The sequence below is a fragment of the Carassius auratus genome, chromosome 7 (genome assembly GCF_003368295.1).
Source record: "Carassius auratus strain Wakin chromosome 7, ASM336829v1, whole genome shotgun sequence".
Lineage (NCBI taxonomy): Eukaryota > Metazoa > Chordata > Actinopteri > Cypriniformes > Cyprinidae > Carassius > Carassius auratus.
In genome coordinates, this window is record NC_039249.1 from 5,989,084 (window position 1) to 6,004,893 (window position 15,810).

The following is a 15,810-nucleotide window of genomic DNA, read 5'->3' on the forward strand; positions in this document are numbered from 1 at the left end:
TTAACTAAGATTAATTAATTACAGAAAAAATTCCCGCATTTTTAATAACTTATTTTTGCACCGCGGAACGTTTCTCACTGGATGAGTTTCGGCGGACCGATTATACTGAAGCACCAACTAGCGTTCGCATATTACCGCATAGAAGCTCGATTATCACCTCAACACAAAACATATAGCAGCTTGCGTGGACTTTACACTTTATGTTGAACTCTTTATTGTTTTGGCCAAGGTTATTGAGAGTTGGACTTAGAATGTTATGGCCTCTGAAGCAACAGAGAGATGTTTTCTAATAGTCAGGGTTTCCAATGTTCTGAATGTAATTGACAGTATTGTGTTTTACTTAAAAAACACTTTACAGAAGATTCCAGCACCTATAAGCTTCCTGAATTTCTGAAAAGTACTATTTCTAAATTGTTTCTAAATATGCTATTGATACACTTAATGGCAAAAATTGCACTGGTCTGCTAGACTTGGTTGAACAAAAATAAACAATATTTTGTTGCTTAAGCTTATGTATTCAGTCATTATTCAATGGTATACTATAAATCCATGTGAAAAAAAATTACTTCTCACTGTTCTCAGGTCAAATATTTATATGCGATTAAAATGCGATTAATTTCGATTAATTAATTACAAAGCCTCTAATTAATTAGATTAATTTTTTTAATCGAGTCCTGGTCCTGATATATATATGTATTTTTCATAAAAACAATTGACTTTTCATTTTTATTTATTTACTTATTAATATATATATATATATATATATATATATATATATATATATATATATATATATATATATATATTTTTTTTTTTACCTGTAGGTTCTAAATCGTCCTTTTAAAGGTGGAACTACTCTTCTGCTTGGATGAACATCTGGTTATTAAATTTTTTTGTAATTTTACATTTATCATCAGCACCTTGGTATTTTCATTGAACAGCTGGACATTATGCCACAAATGCTGTAAACAGACATTAACTTGTATGTGATCCAGAACATTCTTTAAACGAAGAGTTACATGAGGCTGAATTTGAACCAATAAGATTGCGCTGTGGTTGGAGCTACTCAACATAAAACAATACAGGTGCTAAAAATTCAGACACGTAACAGAAAACGTTTATCATTTGATGCTTTATCGAGTCACAAACGTAACCATGAATTCAAGCGACAGTCCTGCTTAAATGAACGAATCCACGCTCACTTTCATCCATCTTCTGTTTTCACTTTAGCTACTTCTTTGACCCCAATTTCATCGACTGAGAAACACAGTATACAAAGTTTTTCTGAAGTGCTTGAATATTATTTTTTAGGTCTTGCTCTCACATTGTCTTTGAGGACGCGTCTGTCACAGGGTGTTAGTCGGGGGAAGGACAGGCTGCGAGAAACATCTGGCAGTGATATTCACGTCTAACGTCGGCTCTGACACTGAGAGCACAGGCATATGGAGGGGAGAAAGGTGATGGATGTTTCACTTCCTGAAGCACTGCGTGTGTGTTTGTATGAACTGATGTCCTAACCCTGAAGTTTACCCTTACATGAAATATTGCTTGTCTACAGTACATTGCCTTATGTTTTCAAGTAAGATGTTGTCTGTCATAATAAGTATATTATAGTGTAATATTCCTAATTTAACTGTTGACATGATAACAATTTGAATTCTTCCCTTTCTATATATCTGCCTTTTCTCTGTTACGTAAGTAGCACATTAGGAGGCGACAGAAATCGCAAGCAATTGCAGCATACAAAATGTTATTCGAAAAGCAAAATGTGAGAGTATTGCTATTATATCCTGCAGACCTGCCGTTTATAACTCATATTGTCCCAACCCCAGCACCAGGCTAATGCTGCCTTCAAGTCATGCCGGAATGATCGTGTTTACCAGATGAGACCATATGAACAGCATCGCAATGTCGCAATTAGCGTAATTATTTTCATTGAGCACAGACTTTGCGAGTTGAGGGCATGTTGATTCAAGAATTCTGCCAGAAGCTAATTGCTATCATAATAAGCTCTAATTATGAATGTTGATGGTACAATTCAGTTTGTACGCATTTTGTGTACTGTTCATGAAGAATAACCAAAAAAGCTTATTATAAAATAATACTAATTTAACCGTTTTATAAGCTGACAGGTTTGTGCAACTTAATTACATTCCCCACAATTCTCTAATGCAGGAACATTAGAAAAAATGTTTGGAAGCTGAACATCTCTGACCTAAAATTTGTTCTTAAAAACCCCTGAGACTTTAGGAGAAAACATTTAAATAATCTGTAACTGAAATATATATATTCAAATGGTCACGGTTTTGAGATATAGGATGGTCACATGATGGACAGCTAAACAAATACCTATCTCTCTCTCTCTCTCTCTCTCTCTCTATATATATATTTTTAATTTGTATATAATTTAATTTGACATTTAATGAATTATTAGCTTTTCATTAACTTCCTAACTCTATTTTGTGAAACCCTGCTCTAAAGCATTAATATACAGTTTCTTGTGCAATAATAATAAAAAAATTGTGTATATTGCAATAATTGTGAAAAAAATGTTCTTTTTGTTGTTGCAATATTCATATTAGATTATTTTGTTTTTTTTTAATGTAATACATTTTATGATTCATAAAAATTAATAAAACGTACCCTCTATATGTATAGATATATAGTATATACATATGCAGTATACAATACAATAGTGGTGTGCATATTAAAAATGAATTATATATACTGTTACACAAAATTAATTAAATGAATATTAGATTAATTTTCTGATGTGGATCTTATTTATTTTGCAAATGTTAGTAATTTCCATAATTTTACCATAAAAAATGTATCCTCCTCAAGCTTGTATTCTTTTAAAGCCATTTTCTTGCTGTTTTCATTCAAGAATTTAATGTAGTACCCCAAATTTCAATAAAAAAATGTGTTGATGTGTGGAAACCTAGGTATTTGTATTTTAATGTTTTGCAAAAACTATTTTACTTCAACTAAAATCATGCTGTATTTCTCAAACTTTGCAGGAAGGCTCGAAGGCAGCATGAGCACAATAAAGAATCAATCGAGTGACCACAGTAATCCAAATCCTCATCACACACATACAAATACAGACACATATAAACACACACACTAAGCCGAAGACGCACAAACAATCACATGACTTGCGTTATAGTTTCCTGCTTCTGCTCTTTTTCTTTAGATTAACTTCTAAATTGCACATCTTGTTTGGGAGGGACACTAAGAACGTCTTCAGCCCTTTTGAAAATGAAAAGAAATGAAGTGCATTTTGGCAGCGTTTAACTCACATTGGCAGTGTCATTGCATACTGGTTAAAAGGTTGATGCAATCCTCTGCAAGATGTGTACGTTACATGAGGAATGTTAGTTTAGATAAAAGGATTTCTGTGGTTCTGCTTCTATCTGCTGACACACAGGCTTCAAACACTCACTCCTATCTTGTCCATCACGCTTCGCTTTGAAAGAAGAATCAGTATAGTACTCTACGCAAGTACACAAAATGCTTTGGCCAAAGCACTGCAAGCACGACGCTCTGATATATATACTAATGCTGGGTTCTGTAGCAGTAATAAACATTAGACGTTTGCATCAATAAACCGCAAGTGAATCAGGAAACTGACCATAATGCCTCTTGTTGTAACATTAAGAATTCAGCGTGTTTTTGCATTGTGTTACTGAGTAACTGTTTACACTTGGTGTTAAGATGCATTTTAGTTGACCTAACACAATTGGATGATGCTAAACAGTATTGTAAATGGAATCTACAATATTTCGAGCTTTTCCACTTTCAATAACAACTAGATGAGCTTCAACTTCTCTTCATAGACAGTGAAAATGCAAAGCGACGAAACACAATCACAGCCAATTAAAAACCATTTGATATTTTGGGTTCAGTATACTGTGAGTTAAAGTCTACTGACATCATCTTTCATTTTTATTATTATTCTAAAAATATAGTAAATATATTATATTTTAAATAACATTAATATGAAAAATAATAATAAATCACACGGTTTCAAGACAAACATTTGTGGAATGGAATAATGAGGCAAAAACATCTTTCAGTTTTGATTATTACAATAAAAATAAATATAATAAAATGACATGCATTTTGTGATTTAATAAATATTTAAATTTAACATTAATCGTTTTTAACAATTTCAACTTAGTAGAAAAAGCATTTAATAGGATTGCTTTCATCATGACTTTCATAGATTTGATTAATATTTTGAGTCCGTTTTTATTAATATATTTTTTGTTTTCATTTTAGTTTAGTAATTTTGGTGTGTTTTTGTCATTTTTAGTCTATATACATATCTGGTTAAAATTAATCTTGTTAACTAGTAAGTAGTTAAAGTAAAAAGGTATATATATATACGTACATACACATACATACAATTTTATTTCAATTAATGTTTATTTTATTTCAAGACACAAAACTGTTCTTATGGTTTTAGTTTTAATTCAGTTTTAGTTAACTATAATAACGCTGGTGTATAGTCGAATGCAATCAATGCAAATTTTGCAATGCCTAAACACATAGATTACGATCAAAATCTGTTACCATTTACATTGTCATTCGCAGCACTTCGGCGAAACTAATGTAGCAAGTTACAAAATAAAAAGGGTTATCATAGATATCAAGTTATCATAAGAAATACATTTAAATGCAGGAGTAAACTATAATGCATCTTGACTGACCACTTGTGATTACATCATTGACAAGCATCTTAATACCAGGTGGAAACAAGGCCTGAAGCATTCAATAAGCAACACATTTAAATCAAGCTAACATGGCTAGAAATGTTTGCATTTATGTACTTGCGTAGATTCTCAGTTTTTTGTCCCTATTTGTTGAAATGTTCTAAAATGGTTCAAATGTATTTCCCCAACACACTTGAACTGATCCAGTCAATTAAAGTGAGTTTTTTTTTTTTAAACAAGACCTCTTTTTTCCGTCACATAACAGCACCTACAGTACATACAGACAACGAAGAGTTCCAGCGAATTTCTACACTGTTCCGAGAAAAACATCAAGAGGTGACGACGTCCAACACACAACAAGTTCATCCCTCCTTCAACTAAGTATTGCACTGTGGTTGCGATCCTTCTGGATCTTTCCGTATGGTCAGAGGGACGGCGGCGAGGGGGGTGAGACACAAACATGGCAATAGAAGGGTCTGTTCGGGAGATTGTTTTCAGCCGTTTCAAGTTCAGCGATGCTAGAAGTCACCCTGTTCAGCTGACCAGAGAACAGTTGAGTTGTCAAACTTTTTTCTCAAGGAAGACGAGTCTGTTTACATCTCTCAGTTTCTCCCCCAGGCTTCTTGGCAGTGCTTAGCCTCTTTTTGGTGGGAAAAATAAAAGCAGTGAATAAAGGAAGGGTCTCCATAAACAAACTGCAGGAAAAAAATTGAGAAGGGAGGAAGAGAGAGAGAGAGGGAGTAAGAGAAAGAAAGATAGTTGGATGGCTTTTGGTACCCGTGTTTAAACTTGTGCATATCAACAGGGTTTTGAAGGTGTAGTTTACTTTTGGTGGGCGTGTCCTTCAAGCTTTGAGAGCGTGCCATTGGGCAACGGCAGTGCGCGGATGACTCATCATGTCCTTCCAATGCTTTACCTCTGCTGGGCCACTCTTCCATGAGAGATAGATCTAGAAATATGGCATGAAAAGATAGAAGGTGGAAGAAACAAGAACAGGAAAAAATAAGGATTGTGCTTCCACTGTGGTAATTTACCAATAAAGCCACAAACCTATAAATAAAATAAAAAGTTAATAACCATTTTGTACACTATAAATTATTCTTATTTTTATTAATTGTAAGTAAAACTAAGATTACTGGAGTATGTTTTACAAGAAAATAATATTTAGGTCTATTTTTTTTCTCTGTAATCAATTGTGAAATTGCCAATCAATTTCTGAGTGAAAAGTGTTTTTTTTCTTTCAAATGTAGTAAAAATTGTGTCTTTTAGATCAACTTCATTGCATTTAGTAAACTCAAGTCATTTCCATGATTTAGTGTATATATATATATATATATATATATATATATATATATATATATATATATATATATATATTACAAATATACCAGTATTTACTACATATATTTAATAAACAGCATTATTTACCAAGATATAGATATATATGTATACTGTAAATGTATATACTGATGGTAAGTTTGAAAATATAAGTTTGAATAACATTTAAAGGAGTGCCTTATGCTCATGAAGGTTGTATTTATCTGATGAAAAATGCAGTGATATTGTGAAATTTAAAACAATGAAACATTTCTATTGTAAAATGTAATAATGTAATTAATTCCTGTGATGCGCAGCTGAATTTTCAGCATCAGTCTTCAGTGTCACGTGATCCTTCAGAAATCATTCTAATATGCTGATTCATTATCAATGTTAAAAACAGGCATAATATTTTTTGGAACTTATGATAAATTTTTTTTTATGGATTGTTTAATGATTCTTTACAAATGTAACATATCCTTGCAAAATAAAAATATTCATTTCTTTCAAAAAAGATAACACTCCAAATATTTGAACACTAGATTATATTGTTCCAAAATTCCATTTCTTATATTCCAATAATTCTATTTAGTTTGTGACATCACACCTTGCCTATGACATCATTGCGGCTCAGTCTGTCCTTATCCATGACTGTGATGATGATGGTGGTCTCTCTGAGGACGTGAGTGGGGACATCAAAGGGGAAGGACTCATTAAACACGGGGTTCAAACACCTCTTCATCACCACCGTCTTCTTCTTCTCCACTCGTTTATCTTTGTTCATCAGCCACACTTTGACGTAGGGGTCTGAAACGCACACAAACAGGGAACAGTCCACAGCGATTCAGGTCCGGGGAATCAGAATTCCTGCAATGAATTCTAAATTACATTGAAGATGATTACTGCACAGATGGCACCTTGACAAGGACATTTCCACAGAAATCCCATAAGCACACAGTGCACGGAATTTAACTTTATCACATTTGCATTTATTCACTTCAAAACAGATGCTTTGTGAAATAACTTAGAGAATATTTAAGGTTAACACATATACATTGTGTCCTGTGGGAATCGAACCAATGATAGTGTGATGTTCTACACGATGATCTACAGGAATATAACTATAACATGACGTTGAATGATTAATTTGTGAGGTTTTATGGAGGTATGCTGATACCAGATGTTCCCCCGATGTCCATGGCTTTGAGATTGCGTGCCTTGATGATGCTCACAGTGATGGTGTTGGCAGTGGGATTGTAACACAGAGACACGAGCAGGTCTCCTCGACTCCCCTGAAGATAAGAACACAGTAAGATCAGTACTGAACCGGTTCATTTGTTTAAACCTCAGGCACGCAAGCTTGTCAATCACGCAAGCAGATTTTTTTTTGTGAGAAATAATGGGGCAAACGCATATTATTACAAAAACATATTTCAACTAGTCAGTGGTTGATGCTGATATTTTGTTAAAACATATTTATATTATTATTTTATTTTAATTTTTTTATATATTTTATTCAGCTTTACATTGTTATGTACACTACATGGTGTTCTCGCAATTTTTTATTTACATGCATTCAATAAATATTAATATAATTGCATGTAATTGCATGCATATAGATAGATAGATAGATAGATAGATAGATAGATAGATAGATAGATATCAATAAATATATATTATATACACATACAATTTAGACACAAATAAGACACAAAACAGCTCAAATATTTTTTTTTTACTTTTTGTTTATACAAATTATTTTTCTTCATTTTTATATTTTCTTGTTTACACTAAAATGAGTAAATAATATTATATTCAGAAGTAATATTTATTATGTACGGGAATATATAATAAAAATAAATATTATAAATAAATATATTTTATATTCAACCAGTTAATGATAGCAAATACAACGCACAATAACATTTTTTAAAGGTCAGCCAATTAATGTATCTGTTTCATAATACTGTATATGTGAAGCATATATTGCTTGTTACTAAAACTGTCTGATACACAGTTCTTCCATTCCTTCCACAATGATCACAAATGCAGTTCTAATCACCTCATATTAACCGTGGCTTCATGTAATATTTATACTTTTAACAATTCATTTGTCACACCACAGGACCATTTCAATGAACTATCAAGTTTCAGTCCAAACCCTACAGCTTCAAACACTAAGCACAGAACAGGTGATGAGTGTGCCATGGGAGATCTTTAGTATGCCTCATGCCAGAAAACCTACCTGGAGAACTTCAAAAACTCTTTATGCTAATGACACACTTGTGCATCCCTTGTTCTTGTGTAAAAGGGCTAAAACATTTGACAGCATCATTACTCGAGGCTCTGCACGTCGTACTCTACCCACTGCACAATTAAAGTTGTATTGTTCCTGTCCCAAGCCAACCACTTTCAGTCACTTCATCTCTTTGGATGCTTTTCTTTGACTATTATTGGCGTCTGTTGTTCCTGCTTTGGCTCCTTCCTCTCTTCAACTTTCGTAATGACAGAAATGGTAATTTAGTAGAAACACACAGATCCACTCACACTGCCATCGCTGCAGGGTTTCAGCTCCTTCCAGAAGGTCTGCACGTGGGCCAGATCGATCTTGTTCAGGGGGATGGACACCTCCCCTATAGGGTCATTCCTGCTAAAGCGGTCATAATCTAGCACTTGCAGGTAGAGCGTGCGCTGGACCACCTTCTCAAATGGGAACCCTGGGAGAGAGAGATGAGAGGAGGATCATTTTAACTCACTCAGCTCAACTCATAAAGCTCAATATTGGGTAACAAAATACTTTGGACCGGCCCCCTTTACTGACCACTTGATGCACACTGCATACAAAATTGCATACTTTTGTTTCCACTGGGAAATGTTTCCTGTTTAGAAGGTGCTGGGTTGATATGAGCACTTGTGACGAATAACTAATTTACAATTGATGATTTAATTTACATTTGTTACACAATACATATGATGTAATACAATGTTATGATTTCACAATATTACTGTTTGTACTGTATTTTCTTTGTCAAATAAATCCCTTTATAAAAGACTTATTAAAAAAATATTAACATTTTTCCTTTCAAAGTGAGTTAAATCATATTACACGTAAATGATTTAATGAGTCAGATGTCCGGCTACATTTGGGGAACCACCTTTGAACTGCAAAAGTCCTATAGACTCTAAACATATAATAATAGCTGAGATATCAAAACATAGTGACCTTCAAACAGGAAGGTCTCGTTCCAGTGAGGGTTGAGGTTCTTTCTTTTGACCTTGGTCTCAAGTTTGTGCTTCTTGTCTGGCAGAAGGTAGAGTTTGACAAATGGATCTGAAGTGCCGGAGAAATCTTTCGCAGGTAGATCCTGACCCTTCAGGATTTTCACTGTCAGTGTGGAGTCCTGAAAGTTGTATCCCACGCTGAACTGGATGCGTCCCAGCTTCTCGCACACGGGTCCTTCGTGTTCCTCTTCCTCAGAGCCTGGGGACAACTTACAAACCAAAGTGGACAGGATTGTCATTAAAAAACTTAATCACTCCTCATTTAATAATTATTAACAAAAGGTTAAATATATAATATTCAACTTAAATGTGATGATATGAAATACCAGCTACTGCAAAATAATACAATTAATAAACATAAACATCCACAAATTTATATCGCATCTTCATCTTTACTGGTTGTACGGGAAAAACAACAACAAAACAAAACAAAAAACAGTATTCTCATTGTTAATCAAAACTAAAACTTTTAAAATAGTTTCCATTAAGTTGAAAGAAAAAATTAAATAAAAATAAAAATATTCAGCAAAAACTTTTTGTTAAATATTAAAGTAGCCTTGGCAGATGAATGAAATAAATTAGGTTTGACTTAAGAAGCTAATTTAAAATATTAATAAATGCAAGTATTTTAAAAATAATACTGAAATATCACTGATTCTGATACATGAACAGTGGACTGTTATGAACTAATTCTTGTGTCAAAAGTTATTATTTTAAAACCAAAAACCCTAATAAAAAATTATTGCCATATTTGAGACCAACTATAAAAAAAACAAGGTAAATAAAACATCAAAGACTGAAATCTGAAGTTCTAAGATTACTAAAACTGAAATAAAAGCCAAACAGAAACATAAAAATGAATAAAACAGAAGCATATGACAAAACCACTTAAACAACTAAAAATAAAACTGAAAATACAAAAGTAAAAGTTATTCAAAAAATTAATAAATACTAGTATTCAAAAGAGAACAAAATAACACTGAATCTGATTCAAGAACAGATGATTCTGATGTACCGATGCTTTTAGTGAATTGATCAAAAGCATTCAAGTTATCAGTTTAAATAACAAAATATAAAAAAGTAAAACAAGATTTTTTTTTAAATTGTTTTCTCATGAGAATATCCTCAAATTATCTTAACAACATGCTCTACTGTAATCAAATGAGTCAAGTCTCGTGCTTCTCAATATTGTTATGTGAGTAACTACTGTTTTGAATCAGGCAAACTAATGGAACAGACTCCCCTGCTGCCTAAACATGACTAACAAAACACTGCATTTGTCAAATATGAGACAAACAAGTTGCCAGGATGCTCTCTAACAAGTTGTGAAAAGCTGTTGCGTTCACATTAGTACGCGTTGAAGGGCGAAAAGTTGGGAACCGGTTGGTGGTCTTTACAAACACCTTAGTGATCCATCACTTAAAGTGGTCTGACAAGCAGCAGCATATCGAATTAATGAACTCCCATCCGTGTCAGGACCTTGGCTAAAAGTTGGGCTTAATTTGACATGCCATGCCCTGATGCCTGGATCCCCCTCAGTGGGACTCAGAGCTGCGAGAGACTGGTGCTTACAAGAGCTTCTGGCACCCTCTTAAAGAGGAAGCACCATCATTAGCCCTCATCACATCTCTTTAAAAACGCCTTACAACCCACATACTGACATGCAGATCCTGTGAAGGCCGTTGTCCACGTCCCAGCAGCACACTGTACCAGTTCTAATTATGGGGTTTCTCTGGAGGTAAGTTCCCTTTGACACATCTCTGTGTGAGTGACTGAATGCATTAAGGGAGAGCACCAATTACACATGATGCATCCCTGTGTTTAAAGGGTTCCCATCAAAACTAGGGCCACGTCAGAGAAGCAAAACAAGAGAAAACTTTGGAAGCTCATTGCCATCACAAAAAAAAAGTAAAAAAAAAAAACTATTTCTCACAATCCTGAGATGTTTAACTCGCAAATTGTGAGATATAAAGTTGCAAAAAAGTTGGAAAATAAGAGATAAAGTCACATTTTTTTTTATGTAATCACAAAAAGTCAAAGTTCTGAGATAGAAATTCAGAGAAAAAAGTAAAAGAATTGCAAAATGTAAGCTCAGAATATGTAGAAAAACATGTAAACTTATAACTTGCAATTATGACATGAACTGGCAATTGAGCAAAAAAGTCTGACATGCCAGATGTACAGTAAACTAGCAATTCTGAAATGAAAAGTCAGAATTATTAGAAAAAACGTGCAACTGTGAGAAAAAAAAGTTGTCAAAATTGTGAAAGAAAGAAAAGTCTGAATTTCAAAATGTAAACTTGCAATCATGATTTTATGACCCAGAGATACAAATTCAGAACTCAGAGAAATAGTAAAAAAAATCCATAACACATAATTAGGAGAATTACATGATATAATCTGGCAATTGTGATAAAGATCTTTGAAAATACTTTTTTAAAAATAGTTTTACTCATGAGCTTCAATAGAGAATATACACAAGCAAAAGTTCATGTTACCATCAGCATATCACTGGTGACGGAGTTGGCCAGGTCTGAGACGGAGGAGTTAGCGTCTGTCCGGCGGCTGCTCTCGTCTGGGGTCTGACCTTTAGGGCTGCTGCCGGGTTTATTAGATCTGGCAAAGAACCACAAGAGTTAAACCGTCACTTTTCATATAGCATTAAACACTGCAAGACCTCGATTGCCTGCAGCACTAGTGTTTGTTTGAGACTGGGTTTTGGATAGCATTGCCTTGTTAGAACCTGCTGACTGATGCTGTAAAAACATCTTTTTGACCGTCATTTAATCGTAGCAGTGCGTTCTAACAAAATAAAAAGCAACATACATTACCATTCAAAAGTTGAAATAGGAGCATTTTCTTTTCATTTTTGAAAGTCTCGTATGCTCACCAAAGCTGCATTTATTTGATTCAAAAGACAGTAAAAACAGCAATATTGTGAATTAAAGCAATATTTTACAATTAATAATCAATTTTGAAAATGTAATTTATTCCTGTGATACTTCACTGTCACGTGATCCTCCAGAAATCATTATAATATGTTAATTTTATATAAAATATATAATGCTAATTAATTTCAATGATGAAAACAGTTATGCTGCTTAATATTTTTGTGGAAACTGTGGTACAGTACGTACTGTAGGTAGTAGACAGCAAGGCAGTTTATTTTGGAACAGAGCCTTAGTGAAGTCACACTGAGCTACAGTCTGACCTTTGTCCTCACTGGAAAGCTAAAAAAATAGTGCCATAGTTGTAATACAAGAACATTACAGTTCTGTGGAGATTTGGAATAAATAATAAATGCAGGAGAAAGAACATGACAGGGTGAATGCGACAATGTTCTGCCTGGGATTGAAGTGTATGAAGAAAGGACACAACAGAAATTCTGCTGTGAGACAAACATTACGTCCAGTATTTACTCAGTTCAGAACTGCAAAGAGATAAAAGGATGGAAAACCTGTGAGATGAAACGGTGGTTTTCATATTCTTTTTTGTATTGAAGAATGTTTGGATCAAAAGAAAGCCAAAGCACAAACACGATTATCATCACAGCTAAAGGGTCCAACAAATGAATTTTGAAGTGAAATCAGCAACAGAAGAATTGGAGTCTGAAAAACAGAGAGATGTCATGGCCAAGGGCATAGTTTTGGTTTGAAACTATGGGGGCTTGAAGTGTGAACTCTTTTAGTAGAGTCACGGGTCATGCTCACTCATATTGTTTTTTTATTGGCTTGCTTATATATTTATTTTTGTGAAATAGTCTTTTGTGCTATTATCTATGCAAAGTTGATGCAATAAAGTAACATCATAGCAAACAATTACTTAGTTACATAGGGTATATATATATATATATATATATATATATATACAGTGCCACAAAGTTTGTGAACCCTTATAATTATGAACCAAACCCATAATTATGAACCAAAACATAATAAGACTTTTGCACAGGTCCTGAAAGTAGACGAGGGAACCCAATCAAACAAGTGTGAAAATATATTCACTTTTTTTTAGATTATGACAGGCCAAACAATGTTTACATGGAAAAAAAAATCCCAATGGATACAACAAATATCAAGAATATAGATTGCTCCTTATAATATGCTCTTTGATGGATTGTATTATGGACTTGAAATCATGTTACTATGAATGGAACCAAGAGGCTGGCAAGGCTTTACTTATTTTAGTTTGTTTTCTTTGCAGCACATTTGGTTTAGACATTAGCTACTCAAAAACCTGAAGAGTCTGACCGTCTGACTAGTCAGTGCCTTCCTGTTTGCTTTATTGTATCATATATACAAAAAATAGCCCTTTATCACTGAGCAAATGCAAAGGTGGCACAGTGTAGATCATCTGTACAAAAAATGAAGGCTACAGTCACTGTTTTCATTTTTTTTGAGTCTCTCTGGACTGAGCTTTAGTCTGTATAGAAAACACTTCCTTGTGAAAGAAAGTTTGACCTTGGGAGATGCGCAGAAATACTTCAGAAAGCACCATTATGACCTCTCAATTATCAATGAAGAAGAGGCACAACGGATTTCCTCTAATCCAGAAAACAATTGTGGATATTTTTGGATTGGACTGCACATGATTTGTAACAACCTATGGAGCTGGTCTGGAGGCGAGGATCAAAACATTGACTATTGGGTCAATGGGGAACCAAGCGGTCTCGCTGAAAAGTGTGGCTGTTTTAACAGATATACTGCTAAACTGTACAATGCTATGTGCATGTATTATTTGCCATTCTACTGTATGGAGCTCTTTGAGCCCATTCTGGTGCATCAGAATAAAACATGGGATGAATCTCTGAACTAATGCAGGCAGAACTACACTGACTTGGTGAGCCTAAGTTCTCAAATATATATGGAAGAGATGATAAATAAGACTCTAACATCCCAGACAGCTTATGTGTGGACTGGTCTGCACTTTATGGCTGGCCATTGGTTCTGGGTCAGTGGAGATTATCTTCAATATAAAGCCCGGTCTGCGGAGAGAGAGATCCAGTGTCCTCCTGGATATCTGCTCTGGAGCTCTGGACAGAGAAGAGAAGCTTTGGAAACCAACAGACTGTGAGGAAAGACATCATTTTCTCTGCCTTAAGAAGCCATAAAAGTGCTTAAATATATGCAGTCTGATATGTAAACTTTCAAGTGTGCTGTCATTAAACAGATTCTCTAACCAATCTCTAGTGTTTTGCTATTACAAAATCTATTTTTGTTCATACATATACTATATAATAGTTTTAAATCTGACACGTTAGTCATAGAGTCATCATATATATTGCCTTATTGAAAAATATATTAGTTAAACTGAAATCTTTTCTGGGGTTGACATGCATTTATTGCATTTATTGTTTTATTTATTGTAAAATAGAATTTGCACAAGCATTTAATTTTGTTACTTTAACATGTACAGTTTTTAATGTACAATATGTGTAACATTTGTAAGAAATATTTTTATAATACTCCTGATGTACTAGTTTTATGATTACATCAAACTGTTAGTGTAAGATTTTGTTTGAGATGATCATTCAAAAATATCAAGAAAAGCTATCTGAAAACCTGTACTGTAAAATGCATCCTCTCCTGTATGTGTACGTAAACACAAATGTAGTCATGAATGTCATGGTCCAAAAAAAAAAAACATAAAATACACAAAATTGGTTTTGAATTGGTTTGATTTAAATGATATACTGTAGCAAAGTGAGCAAGACATCAGAGAGATATATTGAAGAAAGTTTAAACTGTTTTGTTCACACAATGAAAGTGACTTGCATCCAAAACAACACTAAACCCCACTGACTTATATTCAGACATTTTTCAAAATATCTTCTTTTGCGTTCCACAGAAGGAAAGTCATACACTTTTAGAATGACATGAGGGTGAGTAAATGATAATTAAATGTTCATTTTTGGGTGAGCTATCCCTTAGATACAGATTTACTGGATACTAGAAACACTGTTTCGAATCCTGCTTGGAGCAAGAATGAGGAGCGCAGAACCAGAGGGGCTACACTTATACTAACTCAATTGCTTGCCCGCATTTTGAAGCAGGCCTAAGGCAAGATCTCTTAGTCAAGCACAATTTGGATTTTGTGCTCTTAATTTTGAATACATGGATTATCTGCTTTTCTATTTCAGCAAATTTGCAAACAATTTTTTTTTCATAATTTGTTACACAAATAAGAAGAAAGAACCAGTCTGATTGGCTGATTTACTTTCTTTTTTATTAGTCTCTTATCTACAAAACATTGGAGGGGTGTGGTCACATTATCGAGTTCCTACAAAGGATTCACTGCTTAGATTATCTGTTCAGAATGAAAGGGGTCATGAACTGCCTTTTCTTTTATATTCTCTGAGATCCGCTTATAATGTTTTCAAGATTTTTGCATCAAAAATCAATAGTTTTGACCCACCTCATCAGAACGCTCAGTTTGAATAGGTGTGGTGGATTGTAGACTCAGAAGTAAACATACACTGCTATGATTGGCTAAC

General features: G+C 33.9%; 1 protein-coding gene across 3 annotated transcripts in view; it reads right to left on the reverse strand.

Moving 5' to 3' along the window:
* Positions 1–1,117: 1,117 nt before the first annotated feature.
* LOC113105668 (synaptotagmin-7) overlaps positions 1,118–15,810 on the reverse strand; it is a 120,079-nt gene continuing 105,386 nt past the window's right edge. For 2 of the 3 annotated variants that reach the window (XM_026266889.1, XM_026266891.1), the window contains 6 exons: positions 11,816–11,933; positions 9,259–9,526; positions 8,583–8,752; positions 7,213–7,327; positions 6,643–6,842; positions 1,118–5,667 (listed from right to left, as the gene is read on the reverse strand). In XM_026266889.1, coding sequence (XP_026122674.1) covers positions 5,563–5,667; positions 6,643–6,842; positions 7,213–7,327; positions 8,583–8,752; positions 9,259–9,526; positions 11,816–11,933 — 976 coding nt within the window. In that variant the 3' untranslated portion in view covers positions 1,118–5,562. The remainder of the gene's footprint in view (positions 5,668–6,642; positions 6,843–7,212; positions 7,328–8,582; positions 8,753–9,258; positions 9,527–11,815; positions 11,934–15,810) is intronic. The other variant, XM_026266888.1, reaches the window with a different exon arrangement.